This window comes from Halichoerus grypus, chromosome 9, assembly GCF_964656455.1.
Source record: "Halichoerus grypus chromosome 9, mHalGry1.hap1.1, whole genome shotgun sequence".
Taxonomy (NCBI): domain Eukaryota; kingdom Metazoa; phylum Chordata; class Mammalia; order Carnivora; family Phocidae; genus Halichoerus; species Halichoerus grypus.
Window position 1 is genome coordinate 32,684,676 of NC_135720.1, and position 27,441 is coordinate 32,712,116.

A 27,441-nucleotide genomic window follows, 5' to 3' on the forward strand; every position below is an offset into this window, starting at 1 on the left:
ATTGGTTAACTTTGGTTTCCATCGTTTTTGTTTTTGTTTTGTTTTGTTTTTTATTTATTCATGTATTTTTGTTCTCCCTCATCCATTTCTTTTTTGTGCAGAGTTCACATGAGACTCTGACTGTAGTGGAGGAGAAGAAACAGGCAGAGGTTGGGAAAGACGAAAGAGTAATCACGGAAGAAATGAACGGTAAAGAGCTATCACCTGGGAGTGGTCCTGGGGAGATGCGTAAGGTGGAGCCTCTGACCCAGAAAGACTCCACCTCCCTGTCTTCTGAGAGCAGCCACGGCAGCGAGAGCGAGGAGGAAGACGGGGGCGAGTACCGGCCCCACCACCGTGTGACCGCGGGCACCATACGGGAGGAACGGGAGGAGGAGGACGAAGAGGTGGAGGAAGAAGCCGGCCGAGCAGCCCAGGTAGTAGAGAGGGAGGAACCGGTACCAGAAGCCAGCCCAGTCAGACAAGCAGGTGCCAGTGTAAGCGCAGTAGAAACAGTGATCCGGGAGAATGTAGGTGCCCCACAGATACCTGCAGAGAAGAGTGTAAACGAAGGCGCTATTAAGCAAGACATGAGCGAAGAAACAGAGGACGAGCAACACACAGTTAACGGAGAGGTGTCTCATGTTGACATTGATGTTTTGCCACAAATTATTTGTTGTTCAGAGGTAAATGGGAGACCCGAGCGGGAGCTAAACGCTAGAGCTGTTTCTCAGGTGGAGAACACCTGCCTTCCTTCTCCTGTCCTCCCGATCCTCCTCCAGCTTTTTCTACGAGATTCTGGTCTTTGTCTCTCCTGGGAGGAAGGGGAAAAGCACTGCTCTCTAGATTCTCTGCCAGCTCTGTTCACGGTTTCTGGCTTCTTTACTGCACCTGGATCCACCTGACAGAGTAAACTTGCCTTCAGCAGCCACACCATTTTTTTTTTTTTTCCCCTTCTCGTTTCACACTTAAATTTTTCTTTGCACGTTTTGGATGTTTTCAACTGTTTGTCTTTAGTTGCACTGCTTCCTTGTGCTAAAAGCCTTTTTCGTTGGTTTAATGAGAAAAATTGTATCTGTATTTTTGACAAACGGTCAATGTGAGCGTGTGCGTGTGGCTGTTACCATGATTGGGCTTGACTTTTTGGCTCATTCTCCCTTCAGCTTTAGATGTTTAGAGGTGGCAGCTGGTTCTGATGACCGTGGTGCTCGGAGTCCCGCATCCGGCAGTGATGAAAACATATTTCTCGAATACCACTGTGATTGCTGTCTTTAGATTCCAGAGAGCGTACAGATCGCTTTAAGAGCATTTTCTTTTCTTGTGCGCGGCCAGAGGCTAGCCTGTTTGATAGGAGGACACTCTTCTCATTCTGTCCTCCCTCAATTCTGGATGATTTGCAAGTTGATCATCTGTTTTGTGGATTATCTACATTGGATAGGAGTCTTTAACTTTTTCTCTTCAAGAAAGAGAACTCTCCACACTCCTGGTAAATTAAGTCTCGGTCATGAGGTGTGGGTATCTCTGAATTAGGAGTCATGAGACTTTCTTGATTCTAAAATTAGATGCCCACGATGTAGGCTCTCTTTGATGGGCTGGAAAATCTTGAAGTGACTTTGTCTTGAAATAATTAAATGGATTTTTACTATATTTTAAACTTCCTGCTTCACTTCAGAGAAGACATTTCAAGAGTCTTTGAACGCTCTGAACTCTTATTTTCTGTGTTTAACATATGGTTGTTCCTCTTTAAATAATTACACTTGGGAATTTTCTCTCAAAGTACTGTAGTATTTTGGTAGTAGTATGGTCTGGTGTTGTATTAAACCTACACGCTCAGCAGACTACCAAGCTAACAGGCCGTGACCCTGTTGTTTAATGTTTTCATTGTTCAAAGCCTTAATGCCATGTTGGTGGAATAACTCTAGATGTAATATTTTAACTTATATAACACAAAAGAAGCACTGCAAGTTTTAGACAATTATAATTGAAAAGATCATACTTGAAGATATTCTTAAAGTAGAATCTCTTTGTCGGTAGGGTAGAAGAGACTTTCTGGAGGAAGAGCTTAGTCTCCCTACCTGATGTGCCAATTAAAGACAATGAGCCTTCACACAAACCACGTGGTTCTTTAAACTGCAGTAAAAATTGAGACAGGTCACTTCACATAGTTCATTCTGTTTTGTTTTCTTTTCCATTTTGTTACAGCTTGCCCCAAAGCTAAAGTTTATATATCACTGTGCACACCACGTCTGACATGTAATTGGGACCATGGTAATTTGAAGTGTACCATAATTTAGGGAGCCATTATGTTAGCTTATTCTTCATACATATGTGTGTGTGTCTGTGTGTGTGTATGCATACATTTACACCCATACATATATATGGTATTTGAAGGAAAGCGTTTCTCTTTTGTGTCTTTTATTTACCTTTACTCTTGTGCATGAGTGTGTGTTTGGATATATTTTTTGCAATTATTTTTGAAGGCTCCATTAAACACTTTTACTTCATGACCTCTAGAATTTATTTTTCCCTTCCTTTCCACCTCAGCCACCAGTGGTAAAAACAGAGATGGTAACAATTTCTGATGCCTCACAAAGGACAGAAATCTCCACCAAGGAAGTCCCTATTGTTCAAACTGAGACCAAAACCATCACATATGAGTCTCCACAGGTACAAAAACTCTAGATTTGGACTACTTGAGTTCTTTTTTACTTTGTGTCTGTTTTTATTTGTCTTCTAGTTTACGTGTTTCTGACCTTGATGTAGCCTTCCGTATCTCGGTGTCATAATCGCAATCGAACCTGCTGTATTGTTTCTTAGATTACGACAGAGCTGCAGTCAAATTGGTGGCCCGGCAATTCGGGGGGGGGCGGGCGGGGGAGAGGGCATACACAGGATTATTTAGGACAGGCAGTAGCAGTCTTGTCCATGTTATAAGTTGTTCTGGGCATGTTGATACACACTTGGGAATCAGGTCGCTTACAAAGTTTATTGGATCTGTTGTAATTTGTGGATTCGTAAGATTTAGGCTCTTCCACCCCACCCCCCAAACTCTGTGCAGATAGATCCAGTCAACTCATTCTTGCTTGCCGAGTGTACACACAGACACACACACACACTTCTGTGCTTCTCCTTCACGTGGGATTATTTTCTGAAGACGTGTTGTCGATCTTATGTAAATATACTGTGTGTCAAAATAAGTATCAGATTTGTGGGTTTAATTTTAGACATTGATTTAGACATTATTCAGACATTGATTCTGTAAAGATTTGAAATATGCATTTAGATGTCTAGCCTTAAGGGTAATAAAAAAGGGGAAAGCGTTCATTATTTCAAAATGGAGCTGTTTAGAAATTTACACAACTATTTTCTCATCTGAGAAATTTAGTGTTCTTTAGTAGGATTGCACCATGGTGGAGGGTGGCAGATTATTGACCTCTCTCAGAATCTTTTTTAAAAGGTTTAATGTGGGTATGTTTAAATACTCCTCAAAATCATTTTAGACGTGTTATCCGTGTGTGTGCATAGATCCACATAAACCAAAACGGGTTTCTTATGAATGGGTGTGGTGGGAGAGCATGTACTCGTGTGTCTGCAGTATAGTAAGTGCCCTGGTAAAGAAATACAGGTGCATGACTCAAATTTAGAGAAATTTCCCCGTAACTTAGTCCAAGAGGCTCTGGGCTTTCTGGTTATTTCCTTGTGATAATGTCAGGAAATGGGAGACAAGTATGTTTGGTGATCTTCACATGTACTCTTAGGCTATTAATTTGTTTCCTATTTCCCCTGGTAAACTCTACAACTTTCTACCTTTTTTAGTATCAAAGCAAACAAGTCAAAAACTATTTAGATATATACCTGGGATTTATATATGATATATGTAGAGAGAGAGCACATGCATGCATACATATTAAAATCTATGTACGCATATATATGCTCATAACAAACTATTACAGGAACAATGTTATTTTAAAAAATCTACTAGAGATAAGCAAATTACCAAATCACATAGGTTTAGTCTATCCTAGTCATGTTCTGTGGCTTCGTAAATGAGAAAATGTTTATCTGTGTTTACCACCTGTGCTGAAAAAAACAATGAACTCAGCACTTCTGGTCACTGTGGAAACTTCTCTGTCTGGTTCTCTAGTTTCTTTTTCTAGCTTCTGCAAAAGGCCTTCGGTCAAACTGTCTCATGACCCTTGTAGCTCTCAGTCCCATTTTCTACTTGATTCTTCCTTTTTTTTCTCCCTCCCAGGAGGTTTGCTTCTCCACGTGCATTTAGCCTTTGCCTTTACTCTGTTTAAAGGCCAGCCAACCTCCTGCTCAGTAAATCACCGCTACAAACATGCAAAGGATGGGCAGATAACGTCTTCTGCCGACCTCGAAGATTTCACAAGATGCATATTCGACGGGGAGGGGTCTTTTCTGACAACATAATGGAAATTAAGCATTACTTTGTATTTTTCCTCCAACTATCCAAAGATTGATGGCGGGGCCGGTGGTGACTCGGGGACATTACTGACGGCACAAACCATCACATCTGAGTCTGTGTCGACAACGACAACAACGCATATCACCAAGGTAAAGCAATCCAGGGTGAGACCTTGCAAACAGGACCTTTTCTGAGTTGTTTCTTTGTTCCTGTACAAGCTTCAAAGTAATAGACCATGCCAGTGGAATAAAAATGCCCGGACTTAAAGTATCCAAGAAATTGGGCTCCATTGACAAATGTATTTTTGTAAAGTACAAGGGGATAAAAATAGGTCATACATCAGCCAGCCACAGGAGAGAGAGAGTATAATAGAAGCGGAAGCATAAGTTTGGTAAGTACAAATGAACCCTCCCAACCGAAGCAAGTGAATGAAGACCATCATTCAGAATTTTCAAAGTAATATAATTTTCCCTTCATTGATTCAGGATGCTCATATGTTGGATATGGGGCATTTTTCCAGATCATTCTCTCATCCTCTAAAGTTTTAACACCAGATGACCAATGATTCTCAGAGTATGGTCCCCGAACTAGCAGTAGCAGTCTTTCCTGGGACTTGTTCGAAGTGTGAGTCCCATGGCCCCACTCCAGATCTACCAAAACCCTGGGAGTGGTTGTAGGAGCCCTCCAGGTGATCCTGAACGCATGCTGCTGTCATCAGATTTACTCCTATCTCTCACATTTTGTTAGTGCTTGAAGGATTTAAATGTATCCTTTATACCCTCCTCACCCTGTATTTCAGCCAGAAACTTTGTGAATTAAAAAAATGCCACATAAATGCAAGATGGTATTGGTGCCCATTTTAAGGGCTATCCAGTTATCCAGGCTTGTGATAAACCTGGTCTCTTACAGTAAAGTGCTATCACTTGGGACGTAGTGTATAATTTATCAGAGCTGTGCTTTCTCAGGACTGTGTGTTATTTGCTCGTAGTTCAGCGTCACAGCCGTATGATGCCGTCAGCCTCAGTCATGTCCCAGGCTCTGCCAGCTTGCTCCGAGCCAGTGACTCTGCATGGTGGCTCGTGCCGGAGCTCCTGTCCCCGGTCTGCTCACGCAGTCTTTGTTAGCGGGCACAGCGACATACAGAAGTTACCACTGACCACCAATCTTTGTATCGCCCTCATGTATCTTCTGTATCTTAAGCCAAATTCTTTTATCTTATTGCCCTAAGCCAAATGAACAAAATTACCCATGGATTTGTCTGAGAATCAGGCAGTCAAAACTATGACATCAGCAATTCCCAAACCTAAACCAGGGACCTAAATTGTTAGAATTCCTTGTAACTCTACATAAACCAGAGAATTATTTCTTCTTTCCTCTTTTAACAAATTGGCCAATTGGGAGTAAAGAAACTCCGGGAAATTGTAATGGAATGTCCCAACAGAACTATTTGGATTAAATGGTATCTATCTCATCTTAATTTCCCTTGAATCTCGATAAATTAGTTTTAAAGTTGCTTTCAGTTGAGGAAGACTTATGGGTGCTACAACTTTATCAATAGGAATCTCTGCTGAGCTTAAACACAGTTTCTGGAATGTTCGCCTTCTCCACTCAGTGTGCGATGCCTTAATGACCAGAAGGTCTAGATGTGCTCCCTTCTCTTTCCTCTCATTAAGTATACACATGCGTCAGTGATTGCTGTCTCCCCCCTTTCGTTTCTTTGTAACCTTTAGACTGTGAAAGGTGGAATATCTGAAACAAGAATTGAGAAACGCATCGTGATCACGGGAGATGCAGACATCGATCATGACCAGGTAAAGACCTGAAGTTCTGCTTCTGAGAGTGACCATGTCTCCAAGTTGGGCATGTGTCGTCACGTCATACCCCTTCTCCCAGTGCCTCTTGGATGAATCCACCTCCTAAGCATGGCACAAAGACACTTCCCAACCTAGACACAGCCTGTCCTTTCAGCCTTCCTAATGCCAAACCAGCATAAAACATGGATTGCTGTTTATTTCCTGCTGGCTTCACATGCACTTTTGAATCCAAATAATCGAGAGGATTCCTGGCAACCATTAGTTATTCATGTGGGCCTGGCTTAAAGGCAAGTCATAGATTAAAAAATGAATGGCAGTTTAATGACACTAGCTTCCAAAAACTAAGAAAAGTCTCTAAGTTTGACTTATGCCTACTTTTAGGAACTTATAAAGTATTTTTTTAATAACATTAGAAAAATTGGGCTCTTTACCCTTAGGTGTTTTCCCCTAATTATTACTATTATTGAGGAGTGGGAGAAGGAAATCTGAAGTCTCTTACAAAGTAGAGAATTTACATGGATTCAGAAACATGTTTAAAAGAATTGTGCTTCCATTTTAATGTTAACTTGAGCAGGCTGCATGACTTTAACAACCAGGTGATGAGTCGAACTCATCTGGTGACTTTGAGGGTAGCTTTAGTTTAATTGTTTTTTAAGATTATTTGAGAGTGAGAGAGAGTGCGTGCGTGTGCTCACAAGCAGGAGGAGGGGCAGAGGAAGAGGGAGAAGCAGGGAGCCCGATGCAGGGCTCGATCCCAGGACCCTGGGATCATGACCTGAGCCAAAGGCAGATGTTTAACTGACTGAGCCACCTACTACCCCGAGGGTAGCTTTCATTTTAGGCTGTGGTCCCAAGTGATGTGAATTTTTTGTTTTGTCATTTTCTGAGTGATTTTAACTCCGCTTTAAAGGACACCAAGCTATTTTCTTTTATAACAACTTGAAGGAAAGGAAATGTTCAATTGACCATCTCAGCTGGGGAGTCAGAACAGATGAGAGTTACCCAGCTTTCAACACAACATCGAACTCAGGAAAGAGAATTTTAGAGAACAGAACTTCTCATTTAAAAAAAAGCTCACTCTGTGTGACCAAAGAGAAATAGATTTTCCTCTCTGCCTAAAAAGAAAAGAAAACAACATTTTGTAAACCCCTGTAAATGTGATTTTCCTTACGTCTTTCCTGATGTATTTTTTTCATTCCTTGAGAGCTGTCAGAGGTTAAAGCGTTGCCCTGACTCTGAGATTCCTAGCAGCTGACCAGTACCTGTGTCTGTTTGCCATGGGAAAATGAATGACCCCGTGGAAACGAAGCCTCCAGCTCCCCGTAGAGAGGATTTCTTCTCTGCTGGGACAGTTTCGAGCTCCTCTGACCTAAGCTGGAGCAAACTCTGTTCTTTTTTCCCCGCTGGGACTCTAGCCCAGCCAGCATTTATTGAATTCCTATGGTGTGAGAGGCGGGAGCCCACATTCTTTGGCATGATGGAAAGTGAAAATCAGGGTCTTCTCCCAGCCTCCACTGAACCTTTGCACTTTCTGGCTTTCTGATGCCATGTTTTCCTTCCAAGGATTATTCTCAGGTTTTATGTGCATTCTCTTGTCTTTGGGCCTGTTGTAACAATACTGCCTCTGAATAGCAAGTAATGAAAACACACTTTGAAATGTAAGTACCAAAATAACACATACTCCTGACTCTTACGTTAGGAAAAAACCCGTAGCTTTACCTGTGACTGCAGGGACAGGGCCTTGTTTGTGCGATGTGGTGCTTCAGCCTGTTTTAAAACCGAGGGCAGATACCCAAATGAGAGAAGAGATATTTAACGTTTTCGTAACTTTTTCATGTTTAATTATAAGATGCATCAACTTTTTTGAGTATGTTTAATTGTGGCTTCTGGTATGCTTGCACCGGGAGCTCATGAAGCTCCCTCTGTCCTTACGGCCTGTAATGAGACCGTGGAAGTATTTAAAATTAGAGGGAAATCCCTTCCCTGCCAACAACAGAAGCCGATCACGTAGTGACTTGAATATCATTGACCCCCTTTTCAATTCCTTGCCCTATATTAAAAGAATTTTAATAGTGGAAAGAAACCCTTCCTCTGAGCAAGATAGGAAAAAAGGAATTGTGCATTTAGAGACCCTTGCTTTGCAGGCGGTTTACCCTGTGTACGTCCTGACGCTCAGCTCCACACCAGGGACGTAGGACACTGCGGTTACTCCTCAGAGTGTTTCTTTCTAGTAAAATAACTTCTCAATTTGGCAGGAGGTTGTGATAGTTTTCTCACAGTCTTTACTCTTGCCATCGTAAATTAACATTTTGCAGTATTTAATTTCATGTACTGATACTACAGAATGAATAGAACTAATGGTACACGGATTTCAAATGTGTTTGAAGACGATTAAGCAGTTTTTGGTTTTCCCTACTTTTCTGCTAATTAAAACATGTTTCACATGTGTTCCCTTCCCTTGGGCATCATTTGTATTTCCCCTTTAACATTTGTACTGGTTTAATGTAGGCAGATCTTTGTAATGAACGTGAATTAAAAAGTATCTGACAAGGCGTCTGTAGCTACATTTGGCTCCTATCGGAGCTGTCCCTTTCCCAAACTAGATTCCCGAACCGAAGTGGAGTAGTCTGTTTCGACTGTTCCGATCTCTCACGTCCCTCTGAACACACGCAAACGTGGACCAGTCTGCTGCACTCTGGCTCCCATCCGCATCCGCACCAAACACACCTGGAAACACTTCCCGACGTCCTCCAGGATCAGACGCCGCCCTTCTCCGTACCCCACTCTCGCCCTCCAGCCCGCCTGCTCCCACCGCAGTTGTGCTGCTCGAATGCGAGAGTCCCCTGCTTGAGTTCGCTCTGGTCCTGACACTGGTGGGTCTCCAGAGTTTGTTCCCTAGTGGAAATTTAAGCACCCTCAAGTGTCTTCCAAGCTCTGTGTAAAAATTTTGGGCGTAAAACCTCTTCTTCTGTAGCTTTACCTTTGTGCGTGTGCGGACTCAGGCCCTAGGTGTTGTTCAGTAACCGTTCAGCGGTCAGAAGTGCAGGCGTCCCTCCGCGGATGGCGGAGGCGCGGGAAAACCTATGCTGCTGCTTTCAAAGGCGTGGTTTCCTCGAAAACTTTCCTTTTTGTCTTAGACATCTTTCCTAGACTTTGCGTGATGTTCCATGGTGTTTTACTTTCTCCCCAAGACATGTTTAAACTTGTTTCCCCTCAGAAAAATAGGTTCTTTCCACTTTGTCACAACACCTGTAAGTAGAAACTTTGCCAGCCTCCTCATCGCCCGGTCTGGGAAGAGCCTGTGCGGCAGCGGAGGGGACCGCGGGTCCTGCTCCTGCCCACAGCCTAGCAGCAGCTTGGCCTTGAGCACTTTGCACCTGTTGACCTTTGCACCTCCACTGGGTTTGCCTGTAAAATACAGACCAGCGCTTGCTCAAGAGTCATCTCTCTTCTTTCCCTTTGCTGATTGTATGTCACCATTGCTGCGGCTGTTTTTATTGTTCTGTGCCCTCCAAGTTTAGAGATCTTTCTCCTGCAACATAACAGCTCAACCAACATTTTACCTCGGTCAGTTAGTGAGAGCCCGCGGGGGTAGGGATGAGCAAGGCCTGCTCCTGCGTCTGGGCGTTTGAGGCAGTGGGTGACGGCAAGTGCCCCGTGAGTGTACAGGACAGGCGCTGGGCTGGATGCTTCACATCCTCCCTCCAGACGGTACAGCGAACCTTAAAATGATCCTCACAGCTTAGCATTAGTCTCGGGTTACAGGGGAGAATATCAGGGTCAGAGAAGATCTGTTTCCTCCAAGTTTCACGGCGGGTACAAGGCTGGGGCTCAGAGTCTGCGTATTTCTTCTGCATGCACCATTATTTGAAAAGACTGGAAAATGGGAATTGGGGGAAATGAGAAACGTTCTCTAAAATGAACTGTGAGCCCATTTCAAATCCCTGCTTCCTCAAAGCAATAAAACCATCTTTGCTGGAGATGGAATCCCGGTTGAGCAGCATGCGTGTGTTTTGCCATCCCGAGAAGCAGCCTGTTCCCCCGCTCACGGCGCTCTCTCCTGACCCTGGCAGGCGCTGGCCCAGGCCATCCGGGAAGCCCGAGAGCAGCACCCGGACATGTCGGTCACCAGAGTGGTGGTGCACAAAGAAACGGAGTTGGAGGAAGGGGAAGACTAAGTAAGGTAAGAGAGTCCGTATCGTCTGGGGCCTCTGTCCTGGCAGTTCGAGCTCCTCCCCCTGCCGGCGGACGTGAAATGTACTTCTCCATCACAGTGTCTGTGTCTCTTATGGTCCATTTGAGTCTTCAGACTTCATTATCCCAAGCACCTCTGCTCACGTTCCCTGCATAAAATCATGAACTCTCTTGACCGATGGGATGTGATGTTAATAACCGCCGTGTATTGAGAACTGCTAATAATTGACATTTCTGTGTTGTTTTACTATTAACAAGTACATCAGTGTAAGTTCTCTTTATTAACGTTTACAGTGACCCTTTGAGGAAAGTGCCGTTGCCTTCATTTAGATGAGGCATTTTTGTTGTAGGGGCACAAAGGGGAGAGGAGTTAATGCCCTTAAAATATACATGAAGAATTGTGTATCAGAGAATGAACCATAAAGGAAAAGATGGCTTTGGCTATATAAAAATTTAAAACTTAAAGGATAAAATGACAAAGTTCAATATACCTGGCAGAGAAGGAGTCAATATTGTGAATCTGTCACTAACTCTTCTGTCTCATCAAAAAATTCAAGCACTTAAGTAGAGAAATGGGCAAAGGATTAATCCAGTAAACCACAAAGAAGCTAAGTGAACAATAAATAAAAAATGTTCAGCCTCATTGCTTAAATCAATACAAGTTAAAAATTCAGTGTGTAAGTTTTCAGTTATAAATCTGGCAAAGTTTATGTTTTTAGCTAATGTTGGGTAGCTTGTGAGAGGGAAAATGATACTCCTCTGCGGCTTTATAAACTAGTAACATTTCCTGGAGGAGAGTTTGGCAAAACCCACATTAAGTGCGCCTAACATTTAAACCACTTTAAGAATTTATCTTAAATAATCAGAGATGTATACAAAGACTTACCTACAAGAGTATTTCTCACATTGTTTCAAATTTTTTGCTAGTATGTATAAAAATCTAAATGGCCCACAGTAGGGATTGGTTATGCCTTAATGCTGCTTCCCTGTGATCACTAAAATATAGCCATTAAAAGTTGTGCTAAAGAATTCTTAGTGAAATGAGAAATGTTCAGAATTATGTATGTTTTTAAAAGGTAGGTTTTATTGCAAAGCACATATACCAAGATTGTTTTTTTGTTTTATTTTGGTTTTTTTTTGTTTTTAAAATGATCTGTACGCTGATTGGTTAATAGCCCACAGGCATGGCTGGTCACAGAATTACACATCTTCCAGCTTGTGATAAGGCCCAGGGCTTTTCCATCACAGGAAGTGAGGACTCCCACTGTTGCACTGTCTCCCCTCTGACTTTCTAGTTTATGCCCAACTGATTGATATGAAATTACATCTGACTTTCTTGTTCTTACTGATCTTGATAGATTCTGCCTACTAGTCCTTTGTTAATTTTTATGTGTTGCAAATATCTTCAGGTTTGTGGTTTGTCTTTTATTCTCGATATAGGTCAATATAGTTGTTGGTATATTGAATGTAGTTATTAATGGAAGCTAATATAGTTTAATTATCATGCTTTCCTTTATGGCTTATGCTCTTCCCATAGCCTGAAGTGTTAGGGATACTATCGATCCAGGTATTGGAATGTTGCTTTTCATAGATCAATTCTTTATCCATAAGAAATTGTTTTTTCTGTGTGGTGAAAAACTTCACTGTTTTTTATTTTTGTTTCCTCGAAAAGTAGCCAGTGGTCCAGCCCCGTTTGTTGAAGAACCCATCCTCTCCCCTCTGATCTGCAGGTCATATATCCAGTTTCTTATATGTGTGGTGGGTGTTTCTGGGCACTTTGGTTTCCATTAGTCCATGTGTCTGTCCCTGATCTAATGCCAGACTGTCTAAATTACTATAGCTTTAAAATGAGTCTTGGTATCTGGTAGGATGTGTCTCCCCAACTGTGTTTTTTTCTTCAGGAGTATCTTGTCTATTCTGGGCTCTTTCTGTTCCATATAAATTTCAGAATCAGATTGTTGGGTTCTAAGATAAACCTGTGGATCCGCGGGCCGGTTAGCTCAGTTGGTTAGAGCATGGTGCTGATAAGATAAACCTGTGGTATTTTAATTGGAACTGCATCTAGTTTGTAGCTTGAATGGTAAGAATTACATCTTTATGATATTAAGTATTCTTTCCCACAAACATAAAATATCTCTCTCCATTTATATAGGTGTTTTTTAATGTCTTCCAATAAAGTTGTATAATTTTTTACCCAGAAGAGGTCTTATAAATCTTTTCTAGCTGTTGCTGGTATAGGAAGATACAACTGGCTTTTCAATACTCGCCTTGTGTCTAGCAACCTTACTCTTTATATGTTAGATGCTGTTTTCAACACAGGGTGTACAAAAGGCCTACAAGCAGAAATCATCTAAAACTTGAGCATAAGCAAAATATCCATTTAACCGAATAAATGTGCTGTGTTATGTGCCAGGCTGAGCACTTTCTTGGCTAGCCATCAGAATATCAAGGGCTGTATTTTAATCTTGCCAGATCTCAGACTGTGTGACATTGGGCAGGTCAGCAGGACTGGTACAATCTACCTTTCCTAATTCGTAGGCTTTATTATAAGAATATAATAAGGTAATGAATGAGAAAATTTAGTGTTACACAAATATAAAAATATTGGGTATTTCTCCTGAATTATGTTACTTAATCAGGAACATAAGACAAAAATTAGTGACCAATGTGAGCATTACCAATACCCCACTTTCATCTGTGGCATTTTAATAAGTTTTAAAGTGAATGCGTTCTATCTGTTATTCCTAGCACCCTGTACTCATCTTCGCAGCGGGCATGCACGTACACACACGCACAGAGGCTTTGAAGTTTGCCTGTCTCAAAGGACCCCTTTTATAGGCAGCCTTGTTAAACAGATTTAGGCAGTTAAAATGTAAATTCACATGTAAGGTGAGCAAACCAGATAAATTTGGAAAGATTCATTCATCCATTCAAAAAAATAAGAGAACCAAAGTGTGAACCAAAGTGTGCTAGGGTAGAGCTAGGCACTGAGGATTCAAATGGTCAAACTGGTAAACCGAACAAACAGAGTCCCCTTCCTCGGGAAAGGATCTGCGCTGGGAGGGGAGGTATAAATATTAAGAAACAAAATGTAATTGCAAATGTGATAAATGCTCTGAAGGAAATAATGGGATAGGAGAGAACCAATAGACTTAACGCTGCTGTAAATTTAAGCTTTCCCTTGAGAAACCAAGTTTGAGTTGAGATCTGAAGGACGAATAGGAGTTACCCCAGCGTCTCGAGTCATTGTAGCACCCCACCTCCTGCTGGCCCAACTTGTTCTTGAAGACTTTCCCTCGCTGGTGCCTGTCAGGGCTGGGAGGACGAGTGCGCGTGTACCCCTTCAGCTACCCACTGGCTGCCCCGCCAGGATCCCACAGAGGCAGCAGGTGGGCCGAGGCAAAGAGCAGGCCAGTCGCTGAACGCCAGAAAAAGAAGAATAAATAACTCTTGGTGATGTATCTGCCCCGTCTCCCTTTCTCGGACATAAGAAGCTCTCGTCCTGATCTGACCTGACCTCTTCCTTTGGAGGAGCTCTGAGCTTCTGAGGAAGCATTGAGAGTAGGGCGAGGGGAGCACACGGGAAGATGGTGCCAGAAGAGCGTGCGGAGGGCCGAGCCTCCCGAGGCCGCCACACTCCACTGGGTGCTGGCCACTGCGAGGCCGAGAGGAGCCACACACAGACTCAGTGAAGAAGGAAACACACGCTTCAGAGGAGTCCTTGACTAAATCTTTGTAACTGAAGGACTCCTCCCTCCCCGGTTCATCCTAAATGCCTGTTTACGAGCCCATGTTAGCAGCCTTGTCGCTGCTGGAATGGTGTTCCCCTAACAGTCCCCGCGAGGAAGAAGAGTCCTGCCTGCTGGTTTGGTCTGTGCGGCCTCAGAAAGGAGGATGAGCCCCAGGACGGGGAGCTGGCGACTTTGCTTCAGTTGGCACCGTCCCCTCTCTGAAGCCAGACTTCAGACAAGTCCCTGTGACTCCTGGAGTCGTCACTGATGTGTAGGATAAAAAGCAAACGATGCCTCCTTTTCAGCCGAAAGCAGTGAGCAGCCAAAGGAGGGAATGATGGAGGAGCAGCCTCTCTCATCCGCTCACTCATTTTACTCTTGTTGTTGTTGTTGCTCATTACACCAGTATATGCGGAATGCCCGTTGCGTGTCCTCTGTGTACCGTGAAGGTTCAGCTCAAACAAGGTCTGCACTCACAATAAATCATGGCAGCAGAATAGAGTCTCTGGTTTGAGGATGTATTCTGGACTGCGTTTGGTGGGAGCCAAAGGGCAAGATCTCTACATTAGGATGGGGTGTCAGATGGCTTCTCACTTGAGCTCCCAGGGGAGTAGGAATAGCTCAGGGAAGAAAGGCACGGAAGGGGGCATTCCAGGCAAGAGCTGGTACTGTGGACCTCACACTCCAAGAATGGTGCACAATCAGACGTGGCCGGGCTGCAGGACACGTGCAGGAGGAGAGCGATGGGAGGTGCTGGGGCCAGAGAGACAGAGGCCTGACCATGAAGAGTCTCACAAGCCAAGCTAAAGCGGTTAAGCTCTCTTTGGAAAAGTGAAGGGGAGGGTATGCCTCATGTATTTGAGAGATGATAAGGGGGTAGAGGTTTGTGACTCGGTGTCTGTTTGCTTCGCGATATGGAAGTTAGTGACTTGGGAAGATGGCAGAGCAGGGGAGAATCCCAGGCTTCTGGCATGAGCAAACGAGCTGATGGTGGTACGTGTAATTTCAGTCCTGGGATACAGGTGTTATTTTTCCACAAGCCACGCGCAATATGGCCAGTCTTCCCAGCTCAGCTGTCCTGAAGCAGAGGTGTGTTTTTTGTTCTTGGCACCACAGGAGAGTGTACCTGCCATAGGCATTATGGAGGAAGCTTGGAAGTGAATCTGTAAGGCCCTGTCTTACACACACGCACACAGCATGGTTATTTGGAAATTTACCAGATAGTCTGAGTGTTAAGAGGAAATGCGGCATCGCAGATCTGCTGGGTTCAAATCTATTTCATAGGTATGTGACCTGTGCAAGTTCTCCCACGTTTCTGTTCCTCAGTTCTGCCATCTGTGACCTGAGGATGGTAATAGAATTTATAGAGGAGTTTATTTCCAAGGCACGTTGTAAGAGCTTTTTGTAGCATATCAAGTCAGCTGTAGGAACCCTTTTTGCTCCTAAGAATAAAAGAAACATTGGAATATCCTTCCCCGGAGATTCTGAGTTTGAGATGGACGTGAAATGTCTACATGGAGAGGTCCAGGAGGTAGCCAAGAGCTTTGAGAGAAATCACAACAGGCTGAGGGGCCAAAGGTAGAGGTTTGAAGGTCATCTGAATGTGTCTTCTAGTGAGGAAGCCTTTGGTTTGAGTGATGTTACCCTGGGCCAGGTCAGAGGAGATGCAGGAGGTGGAATGGGAAAGTAGGAAGAAAACTGGGAGGAAAGGATGCCACAGAAGTTGCAAAAGACGAGAACTCCAAGAAGGAGAGAGTAATTAAGTATTGAATATTAAATCAAGTGAACATGTCTTCTGCAATTGTTGGTATAGAATCAGCCTGGGACTTGGTCAGAGCTGCGTCAGCCAGGTGGTGGGATGGAGCCCTGTCACAGGTTGAGGAAATGGGGATTTTACATGGAGAGTGCTTTCAAGAAGCTTTCTTTCTTATTGCGCATCCATGAACACCAATTTCTAAATAAGATAATATTGTCTTCAAGCTAACATTTCCGAGTCAGGGTGATATTCAGAGTTTCGAGGTGAACTCGAGAGCCAAACAGGAAATTAACATTTGCTATCTAACTGACTCGAAGGAGAAAAGAGCCACGTTGGCTGAACTGAGTTCTCGCTCATCACGAGCTGCTCGTTTACGTGTGGGCCCTGATGAGCATCACCTTGTCTTTGAAGGAGAAGCCCAAGCCTATTGACTTCCAGATGACCATTTCCAGTTCAGGAGCCAGGAGTTTTTCAGGCATATCACATGTGTTTCATTTTAATTTTATTCGATTTGCCTACTTATATTATTCTCATACCTAAAATTAGCATTAGTTTTCAATGTAGATTAATCAAACCTAAAATGCAGATTTATACACAGACATGAAAAGCCATTTCGGATTCAGTGGCTTTCAGACACAGCCAGTTTTCACTTTGGAATGCTGTGGAATGTTCTGCTTCACGTTTATAATCTGGCAGGTGCTATCAGTGAGACAGTTACAATATATTTGAACTACCCAACAAAAGAGGCGCTGGACGCCACTGCTGTTGTGCATTCGTTAGCACGAGAGTCACTAATTCCCCAGGGTCTGCTCTCGGACAAAATTATTTTTGACTATTGTTTTTGCAAATGGAACTATTGTTACTGGGTTTTTTTTTTTTTTTTTCTGGTAATAACAGAGGCGATTATAGTTTTTAAAAAGGGAGAGAGAGCAGAAAATGTAAATGATCCATAATTCCTCTGCTCCTAGAGATAGATACTCCCTTTTCACAGTGTATATGTGTATGAACACATACACACTCACACACTCCCACCTCTGTAGATGTGGGCTGGTACTGTTGATTCTGTTTTATAGCCTGTTTTCTTCTCCCCCTAACAGTATGTTGGAGGTAATCTTCCTTGGCAGTACTCCTCATTTTTCATCAGCCATCGAACAGACACGTGAGGATTTACGTGACACGTGTTAACGGGCATTTAGGTTATTCCTCAGGTCTCACAATTCAACACGCAGCTGCAAAGATCATACTCATGTGTACATTTGGGGAGCACGAATTTCATCGTTTTCTAGGGCAAATATTTCCTCCTGAAAAGTTCGAACAAATTAGACTCCTACTTGCAGTTTATGAGCATCCCTGTTGCTCCACACCTTTGCTGACACTAAAGATTGTAAAACATTTAAAAAATCTTTGCCCGTCTGGTGAGGAAAGAGCATTTGTTCCTGGCCTCTGAGGGGGTGGGCGTGGTGATCGTGACTTTATTATACCCTAGATGAGGGCATATTGAGGAGTATGAAAATCGAAAGAATATTTTATTATAAACAGTTTAAAATTAGAGCCTCTTCTTTCCCCCCAACCCTTTTTAATGAGGAAGTAGAATCCTAGAGAATAAAGTAATTTGCATCAGTCACTTATACTCAGGACTCATAAATGCCATCCATGTGCAGAGCTAAGTATAGTTCCATCCGTCTGAAGAACCTCAAATGTTGGTCATCCCAGATACTATTTTCTAAACATGTAAATTTGTGGGTGGCATTAGGAGGGAATTTTGCTATGGTAACCAAGCAGTGTGTGTGTTTAAGATATTCCTGACCCCATGAGGATTACATTTGAGGACATGTTGGCCCTATGTTTATCTAACTCTCATGCATCAAAATAATTCCGTTAGCCTTAGAGCAAGTATGTGTCTAGACTTGTCCAGTATAATACCAGTCGTCACCTGTGGCTATTTGAAAAATGGCTCTTCCCAAATTGAGATGTGCTATAAGTAGAAAATAACATACTGGATTTGAAGACATTAGAATAAAAGTATAGACTAATAATAAGCTAGAGAGTTGGGTCTAGAGATGAATTCTTTTGATTCCCACTAAGCTTCCTGTTGAAGGAAAACACAAGACAAATATTTAGTGAGTTCTTATATGGTTTCAAGGTTTTTTTTTCCCTAAAAGAGAACAGTTTTGATGCTGTTTTTTTAAGCATAACTTTTATTTGATGCTACAGAGAAATGTTTTCTGCATCTTTCTATCTTATGAACCTAAGATTGATAGAGGCTTATTAGCCAGAATACAGTATACTGAGTGTAACCTTATTCTAGTCCATTTGTTACTGAAAAGAAGCTTTAAGATTTTGTAAAATGCTTTCATATCAAGTTCCCACAAGATTTAAACCTAGCAGAATGAAGCGGAAGACCTTATGCTAGCTTTAGGGCCAAATATTAAAACTACACATAGAAATCTTTGTCAGAGCTTTCAGAGATTTGGGAAAGCCATTTTTAAAAAGAAGGCAGAGTCCTCCCAGGATATTATAGATGTAGTTATTTAACAAAAGAACAGAAAAATGAAACCACAAAATTTCCACTTAAATCAGCAGGTGAACGTAATTGAAAAGACAGGCAGTAGTGCTTTCTTCCTAGAAATGAAGTCCAATTTTGTTTTTTCCCCTCCCAAGCCCCTGTTCTTAGTTCTTGCCTTTGCACCTCAGTCCCTATTACATTCATTCATAGATCCATCAATGTATACTATTGTGAAAATACCACGCTTGAAGCACTTTGATGGTTGTAAGAAAGAGGTAAACCCGTAAGAACATGAATGTAAATAACATACAGAGTAAAAAGTAGTGTTTTAGGAGAACCCTTGATAAAGGGCTATGGAAGTTGACAGAAGAAACAGTTTCTGATTGGCAGACCTGAGACCTCCCCAAAAAGGTGGGGGGGGGCAGGATTTGCACATACAGAGGTGAGCAGAGAGGAAAGAGCATGTGGAGAAGCAACGGGATGGGTATCAGGAAGAGCAGCTCCTACATGTAGCTGTGTGTTGAGTTCCCAGCGGAGCTGGAAGGAGTTGTCAAAGGCATACTGATGAGGGTATGACGTTCCATGTCAGTACCTTAGTTTAGACTTCGCTCTGTAGGTCATCTATATAGGGTATTTGAGTAGGGGAAGGGCCTTTTCAGCACTGGCCTTCAGGAAGATTAATTCATCGGTAGACGGTAGAATTGATTGAAAGCGTGCTAGATTAGATGAAGTACCTGTAAGGAAACCATTATACTGGTTCAGGCAATTTTTAATGGGGAAACCAACACCTGTATCTTTAAGAGTAGAACTGAACTTAATTTGGAAGCAAACTGAGCAAAATTTGAAATATGGTAAGTGAAAATCTATAAAAATATTATCTAACACTCACTGAATGCCTACTCTGTGCCCAGTTTTGAGAACTTTGCCATTTATAATTTCAGTTAGTTCTTACCGTCATCCAAGGTGTAGATGAGGACACGGGGGCCTAGAGAGGGCAAGTCTCTCACCCAAGTCACACAGTGGGTGAGTGGCGGAGCTGGATTGACCCATAGTCAGCCCGCATGCACACTACACGCTGCTTTGCAGAAGGCTTCATGACGGGAATCTTTGAAATAACAAGCTCCCACCAATGTAGTTGAAACACAACGCATTTTAGAAAAATTAATTTTGTACAAAATGTCTTTGAAGTTGCTATGATATAAAGCTAAGTGAACAAGTAAAACCATAATACAAAATAATCATATTTAAAAATGAGGTAAAATTGATGTTTTCGTTTGACAGGATATTCTGCAATTGCTGTGTGGTAGTAATTCTTTAAGTAAAGGGACTTAAATGTGCCAAGTATAAAGATTCTAATAGAAAAATTACTGTTAGCTTTAAAGAAAACCCAGTTAATTGGCCCGATGGTGACACTGACGGCTCACCCTCTTCTCGAAGGTAAGGGAGTGTAATTGGCTTAAAAGCTAGAAGAGAGCTTTTACCATTACAGGGGGAGGGAAGGAAGATGTTCTTCCTCACACCTCCTCTGGAAGGGAAAGAAAAGAACTACAGTTGTGTGAAAGGTAGACAGTTCTGTTTTTTTTTTTTAACACATGGAAATTTGGGGAAAACATCTCAAATTGACTCTTGAAAGCAAAAATACTTAACTAAATTGATGTGATTCTAGCAAACTCTGAACTGAACTTCTGTCTTTGAAGTGAAGTTGTGTATGTTATCGAGCACAATATAGTTGGTGCTCAGAGGAGACCGAGATGGGAGAGGGGATGGGGGAACCTAGTCTAAGACCTAAATGTGAGATGGGAGTCTCTAGGGGCCCACGTGACAGCCTCTTGAGACCAGAGGGGCGCCATAACATCATTAATATGTGCAGGCAAACCAGGCGAAGCAAAGTTATTTCCCTGAACTATTTGTTGAACAGGTGCTGTCTTTCATTTGGCCAAAAAGGAAGAAAACACTAGATTTAATGTTTCCCTCTGAGTTCAGCAGACACACAAATCTGTGTGAGAGAAGGAAAGGAGGGTGATAGGTTAGGGATAGCTGATTCTCCACAAGCAGTTCCCAAGCTTCCTGGTCTCAGGAACACTTTACACTCTAAAATTTACTGAAGGGCCCAAAGAGCTTTCGTTGCTGTGAATTATACATATCAAAAGTTACCATAGTATAAATCAAAATTACCATATTATAAATGAAACAGAACAAATTAAAAATACTTATTAAAATAGTTCAAAATAATGAGTGAAAGAAATCTGTCAGAAAAGGCTACATGTACTGTGTGGTTACAATGATATGAAATCCTGGGAAAGGCAAAGTGATTGAGACAGATTACTGGTTGCCACTGAGCTCCTAGGAAGAGTCTTTAAATATTGGGAAGCTATTGGGGCACCTGGGTTGCTCAGTTAAGCGTCCGACTCTTGGTTTTGGCTCAGGTCATGATCTTGGGGTCATGGGATCGAGCCGTCCATTGGGCTCCGCACTCAGCGTGGAGTCTGCTTGAGGATTCTCTGTCCTCTCTCCCTCTGCCCCTCCCCCGGCTTGCTCTTGCACACCCGTGAGCATTCTCTCTCTCAAAATCATAAAATAATAATAATAATATTGGGAAACTATCAAGCTCATGGTGGCCAGAATACAGTCTTCCAAAATTCCAGTTTTCACCTGAAAGCTTGAATTTTATCACTGGCCACAAGTATATTGTCAGTTGTTTTCCTTGAAATGACAGGCTCACCTCATTTTCAAGAAAATGCCTGCCAGATAGAATAACAGTTTGTCCGTCAATAATTCTCAAATAAAAAAGGTGTTTGTGAAAAGGCAGCTTCTTCAATTCACAATTCAAGCATTCTTTTTCTTCTCTAGGCATCCATTGTACTTCTGTATGCAGCAGGAGTAATCTGTGCCCATTTTCCATTTCATGACACAGAATGTTAAAAAGACACGAGCTCAGCGGTTGCGATGTAAGACAGTAATTCTCTGTGTTTCATCCAGGACATCCTTGGGTGAGGCCGGCTTGCCTTCTTTGTTTCTTACTTCACTGAGAGCGTGTGGTGGTTATGAGTCCAGCGACTTCTGGTACGATTTGGTGACACTGCCTTGACGTGTGGCAAGAGGCCAACGGGTGTGCTCCCCCTTGTTGCACTGTCGGTGAAAATGTCCACCCCCTGAAAAGGACAGTTAACGTCTTCGTGTGATGATGAAATCGCTTTTTTTTTTTTTTTTTTTTTTTAATAGCTTTGACTTCGCAACCCCCTGAAAAGAGTCTGAGTGACCCTCAGGGTCGGCAGAACTCACTGAGAACTGGTGGATCTATACTGTAGTGGTGCTACAAACACTAAGAATGGACCTTCCTGGGTTAACCAAATCGAAATTATTTTCAAAGATTTTATTTATTTGAGAGAGAGCATGCGTGCCTGCATGAGCTGGGGGAGGGGCAGAGGGAGAAGCAGGCTCCCCGCTGAGCATGGAAGCCAGATGTAGGACTCGATCCCAGGACCCCAGGATCATGACCTGACCAGAAGGCAGACGCTTAACCGACTGAGCCACCCAGGCCCCCCCAAATAGAGATTTATCCTACTTGCATTTTGGCTCTAGGACTCCTATCTTACAGTGGAAATTATTTAAAAAATGAAAATCAAATATGCAAATTGGAGGCCCAAGGAAGAAAGTTTAGCATTAGGAATAACTGACGTCCATAACCATAAACTATTATATTTAAAACTGAACACTTGAGTGCATGGATCTCATTTTTATTTAGGAAATAGTTGGATTGTCTCTCACATGAGTATTTTATTCGTATTTTCAAGATCTCTGGCTATACTGCTGCCCTACAGTAATTGAATCTTACTTAATCCAAGGACAAATGTTATGGTATCTTGCATTAGTTTAATTATTTTTTGATAAAAAACACATTTTTGCATTTTTATTGAGACTCCTCTGGATAAGTGCTTTCCCACTTACAGGCAGTATTTCTAGTGGTTTGGGTCAAATGCTTTTTTATGAGTGCACATTTGCAGTTTACTGAATCAGTTTCTGGAGAAGAGCACGCTCAAGTTTGAGCCCCACACTACGAGCCCCTGTCTCTGGAAACTCTGAAGCTGTGTTTTTCAAAGTCATAGAACCTCTGTCCTTGAATGTGACTGATTGCCCACTGCTCCTTGGGCACACTAAGATAAATTTGAGTGTTCTGGAACCCTCTGTGAGGACTTACGGCAAAGTAGGCAGCAGCACACGTCCTTGAGGAATTTAGATCTAGAGTTAGAGCTGGGATTGGATGAGACCACCACACGGACCTATTCCCACATTGGCCAAAAGAGGGGGACAGAGGCTAAGGAATGGAGCTATAGGAGTTAACAAATGTTCACTGACATTGTATAGTCTAGGGGGAGGGAAACTGAAGCATGGAAACAGTGGTTTGGGCTTCTGTTATTGTTTACTTGACCAAAATTCTAATATCTAACGTATAATCCATATACTTCACAGCTGTGATCTTATCCAAACTCAAGGTGAACATTATGTGAACATTATGATGTCGCCCAAAGGAAAAAGCCAGTAGTAAATAATAATGCCTGTCCGTTTGTATTGACAAAATAAGATGTCCAGACTATAGCGAATATGAGGTAGAATTCAGGCTTTAAAAAAAAAAGAGTTCTTGCATGAAGGTCTTACATGAAGAACCAGTGCACAGTCTTCAGTTTGATTGGAATGGGTGATAAATCATTTAGACTCAAAATGTAATCTGTTTAAAAAAAACAAAAAAGCCAAATATGAAGGTTTTGGGTTGTTTTTGTTTTTGTTTTCCTCACAGATAAATGCCAGAACAGGAAAAATATAAATGTCTGATGCTTGTGTACCAATGGAATTGGTGGTTCCGTTCTTATCTTTTCTCCTTCCCAGCTCAAAAGCTTAGATGTTTACTACTTGCGGGAATATATTTCTGTATGTGTTTTATTACAGAAAGCAGTCAGAAGAGAGGTGGATGTGTCAATTATAAACTTCCTACAATAAATTATTCCCTATTCACCCAGAACATGAGGAATTGGGATGTTCTGAAATACTGAATATCTAATTAGCTCAGAGTTACACTTGATTTACTGCTTCTTAAAGAATGAGGAAAAAATGCACTTGAATGAGAGGGGAAAAAATGCACTTGAATGAGATGGAAAAAAATGTACTTAACATTAAAATTACAATAAATGTAATTTTCTTTCTCTCTGAAAACTGTTTGGAATTCTAAGAGTGTGTTAAGATTGTCATTTGTAATACTTATTACCAATTGGTTTCTTTCTTTCTAATGGTTTGAGAATAAATGAAAGTAAATGACATTTGAGTTTACATGGGTAACTGTCTTTTTCTCCACATATATTTCAATAAATGTTGAAGCTCTTTGAAATCAAGATCTCTCATTCATTTCCTACACACTCCTAATTCCTGTTTACTTGTCTGCTAATGACTTGGAAACAAGTTTAATTTTAGCTTTCCTTTCTAAATTGAAATTTTATTTTTGGTGAAAGCAGATTCAGTGAAATAACATGACATGGAGTCTAGAGGAAATGGAGGATAGGATCCTAAACCTCATTCTTTCCCTGGGTTTCCAGGCACAGGTAACATGAGAGGTTCCTTTTCTATAACAGAAGCTGGGCATAAGTGATAGCTCCGTTCAACAAATGATGCATGTTCCCTGAGCAAAGAGAACAGAGCAACCAGCTCCCAAAGAGCAAGAATAGATCCCGTGACTGAGGTCGCAGCTAACTCCCAAATCCAATTTGATTGGTAGTTTGATCCATTCCTGATCACCATCCCCCAAGTTTCTGTTCATAATTACTAGCCTAAAAAAAAGAGGACTTAGTGTTTTCTCCATTGATTCCCCCCTCCCACTTCTAGAATCAAGCAGAAGTCTTAATGAGTAATGAAATAGCCTAAAGCAGACAACAGGTGGGAGACAATGAATTTGATTAATCAATCTGTCCTGTATAATGAAGAGGCTAAAATAATACCTGTGATAAATCTCAATGGTGGAGAGTTTTTCTATGAAAACAAGACTTAATTTTATCTAACCAAAAGAATGTGTATTCTGATTGACTTTGGGGCCAGTGTCTCTTAGAAAGGACCTTAATTACCACTTTCCACTATCTTCTGTAATCACCTACCATTTGCCAAAACTTCAACTAAAAAGTGAAAAATTACCTTCTCAAAACCCTTTTCTCTGTTGGGAATAATGCACCATCCTTATTTTTTTCTCTGCCTCCCTGTCCACTCCTATTTTAGTCCTCTCTCCTCCCTCTCTCCCTCCCTCCCTCTGATTGTGGGCTTCCCCGGGGCTCACATCTCTCATTTGTCCTTATACCTACAAAGACTAGTTCACCTGTGAGTTTCACTTGCCCTCTGCGCCAGCCTGCAAATCCACGTCCCTGGTCCTAAGACCTCACCTGGGCTTTACGCCTGTCCTGAGGTCCCAGACTCCAAACCTGGTCGAGCTCCCTGGTACTTTCTTGCTCGTCCCCGCCCTCTGATTGCTCTCCTACAGGGTGCCTCTCCGTCCACCCTTCCACCTGGTTTCGCTCAAGTCTGAGTCCTCATCACCTAGCCGTCCTACCTGGCCTTCCTGTCTCTCTCCTCCCCACCCTTAGCCTCTTCATCAGACTCAAACTGCCGTGATGTTTTCAGAACATAAAACAGGCAATATCAAGCCTTCCTCAAAACCAGCCTCCCCCTCTCCTGGGCTTGTCATGCGCTATGTGGACTCGCCCCCTGGGCTCTCTGACCTGTCTTCTTCCCCTTGCACTCTGCCTCTGGATCATAGCAGTAAACTGACAGCTGGTCTTTTGTCTGAATGCTCTTTCTGACTTCAGTCCTTTTTTTGTCTGTTTGATCAAGTTTGTACTCCTCAGTCTGGTATTAAAGAGTACCCGACCTTCCATTCCTCACCCTGTTATTCTCTCCAGTAATGTCCATTTCCTCACTATCCTGTTCCTCACTCGTTCTTGCTGCCTGCCCCCCATACTCTGCATATGCCCACTAACACCATCCGCTGTCTCACTTCCTGGCCTCTTGCCCCATTCTCTTCTCCTCACCTGCAGCCCCTTTTCCATTCATTTCAAAGAAGTCAGAATGGACTTTGTTTTTCCACCTTCCTTGAATCTAATGTTAAAGCCTACATTGGTTTCTCTGTTTTGGATTGTTAATGAGTTCTCTCTGTTCTATAATTAACTCTTTTTGTGTGTGTGTGTATTCTTATTTGCCAGTTGTTTCTATGTGCTTGTCAGTCCTCCACATATCATAAGGCCCCTGGGGGTGGAATAGACTTTCGTGCTTGTCTTCTGGTCAACGTGCTATTTACTGTAGAACTAGGCAAATCGTAACTGTTGGTTATTTGATTTGGAATTGGATGGCACATTACTTAACATGGTTTTTCAAGCCTCTGTCTTTGGAATATTTAAGTCTTTTCTCTCTTTTTTCTTCCTAGAAATTCCATTTTTTAAACAACACTCAACTTTGTGAACCTGAAGAATTTTGACCATTCCAAGTCTTAATGCCACACCACTACTCCAGCGAATTTATACTACGACTGGTAACAATGACCAGAAGCCTGAAGAATTAAAATGCCAACAACCAAACCTTACCTTAACAGCTCTGGTCTATACTGTTCCCTCGCATTTTAATACATTATTTTGTTTTATAACCACTTCTAAATATTCTTGATTCTTTTTTTTTTTTTTTTAATTAGGGAGTTTTGTCTTTGTTTCCTGTTTACTTTGTGTACAACTACCTGCTTTTTATCACTCATTTTGATCAAATGATAGTGAACAAAGCCAGCCCCACGCTGGTAAGGTGTGTTCACTTGAACAGGTGCTGTTGTGTGGAAAGGAAACTCTGTGGCTAATTTCCGATAGTGGCTTTCCTGTCTTCCAGATCCTTTTCATTGAATCCTTACAGTAAATATTTACGGAGTTTTCAGACTGCGGTAAATATACCGTATGAGAAAATATTAATACAGATCAAAAGCATTTCTTACATCCTGAAAATTTTTTAATGTTTGAGAATTTCATCAGGGCTGTTTTTTATATTGGACCCTTTTTGACTTTCCAGTCCTCTGACTTTTCACTGAAAGTCAGAGACGCTCCAGACTGGAGAATTACAAAGAAGCTCACTGACCACGCACTGTGTTTCGAGACCCTGTCACACCACAGTGCCAACTCTTCTCAGACACATGCTCTTCGGCAGCATTCCAGAACCAGGAGGGAGGAAAAAAGAGAAACTACTGTTTCTTCCCTTCTACTAAAAATTCAGGCAGCTTAAAACCTTAGTGCTTTCTTTCTTAACATGTCCAAATTTCAAGACTTTCCATTATTTGAACACTTTGTGTAGAACACTTGCTTTGTATTAAACCTCCCTGTCTACTTGTAAAACTGACCTTTTGTTATTGAGCAGGTATATCTCTTTCAGATAGTTGGATGATTCACACAGGTTTGAGGACACTGGGGAGAAGAGCAGGGGCTGTGGTGGGGTTTTTTTGATGGTTGTAAGGAAGCGATACCATTTACAGCTGACACCAGAGACCTGATAGGGACCTATTAACGGTATTGAACATGTTTTCCTTTGCTTTTGACCCTATGTATAGTTACGATGCCAGATTAGATTTATAGCAGCTTCAAGTTGTATTAAATGATATTTTGCTTTCTGTAATACTGTTATAAAATAAAGTGTGTTTATTCTCTAAACTTGTCGCTTCTCTTTTTTATAAAGGTTTAAAAAACAAATGAGTGATATTTTCAGGTAAAAGTCTTACTACGTGGTGAAATGCAGCATTTTTTAGAATCTGTTATTCCAGTCTTTTATAATTTGCTGCCGTCGCCCGCATCACCAGTGCGAAATGGCTAAGGCGGCATTGAAGGTTTGGAAATGCATTGCTTGGAATGCCGGGTTCCTCCAGCCTGTGTACGCAGCCCACCACCGCCTTGCAGATCTTCCAAGGGAAAACTCCACGTGTTTTCTTTGTGTAGTTTTTGTTTTGTTTTCAGAAAATATTTTAGTTCCACCATCTG

General features: G+C 42.0%; 1 protein-coding gene across 22 annotated transcripts in view; it reads left to right on the forward strand.

Annotated features, from left to right (window-relative positions):
• The window catches only part of EPB41L2 (erythrocyte membrane protein band 4.1 like 2), a 209,416-nt gene extending 182,299 nt beyond the window's left edge, over window positions 1-27,117 (forward strand). For 14 of the 22 annotated variants that reach the window (XM_078054720.1, XM_078054722.1, XM_078054725.1 and 11 more), the window contains 6 exons: window positions 102-665; window positions 2,524-2,646; window positions 4,459-4,557; window positions 6,139-6,219; window positions 10,296-10,405; window positions 25,863-27,117. In XM_078054720.1, coding sequence (XP_077910846.1) covers window positions 102-665; window positions 2,524-2,646; window positions 4,459-4,557; window positions 6,139-6,219; window positions 10,296-10,400 — 972 coding nt within the window. In that variant the 3' untranslated portion in view covers window positions 10,401-10,405; window positions 25,863-27,117. The remainder of the gene's footprint in view (window positions 1-101; window positions 666-2,523; window positions 2,647-4,458; window positions 4,558-6,138; window positions 6,220-10,295; window positions 10,406-25,862) is intronic. The other 8 variants (XM_078054727.1, XM_078054737.1, XM_078054738.1 and 5 more) reach the window with 4 other exon arrangements.
• The last annotated feature ends 324 nt before the right edge of the window (window positions 27,118-27,441 follow it).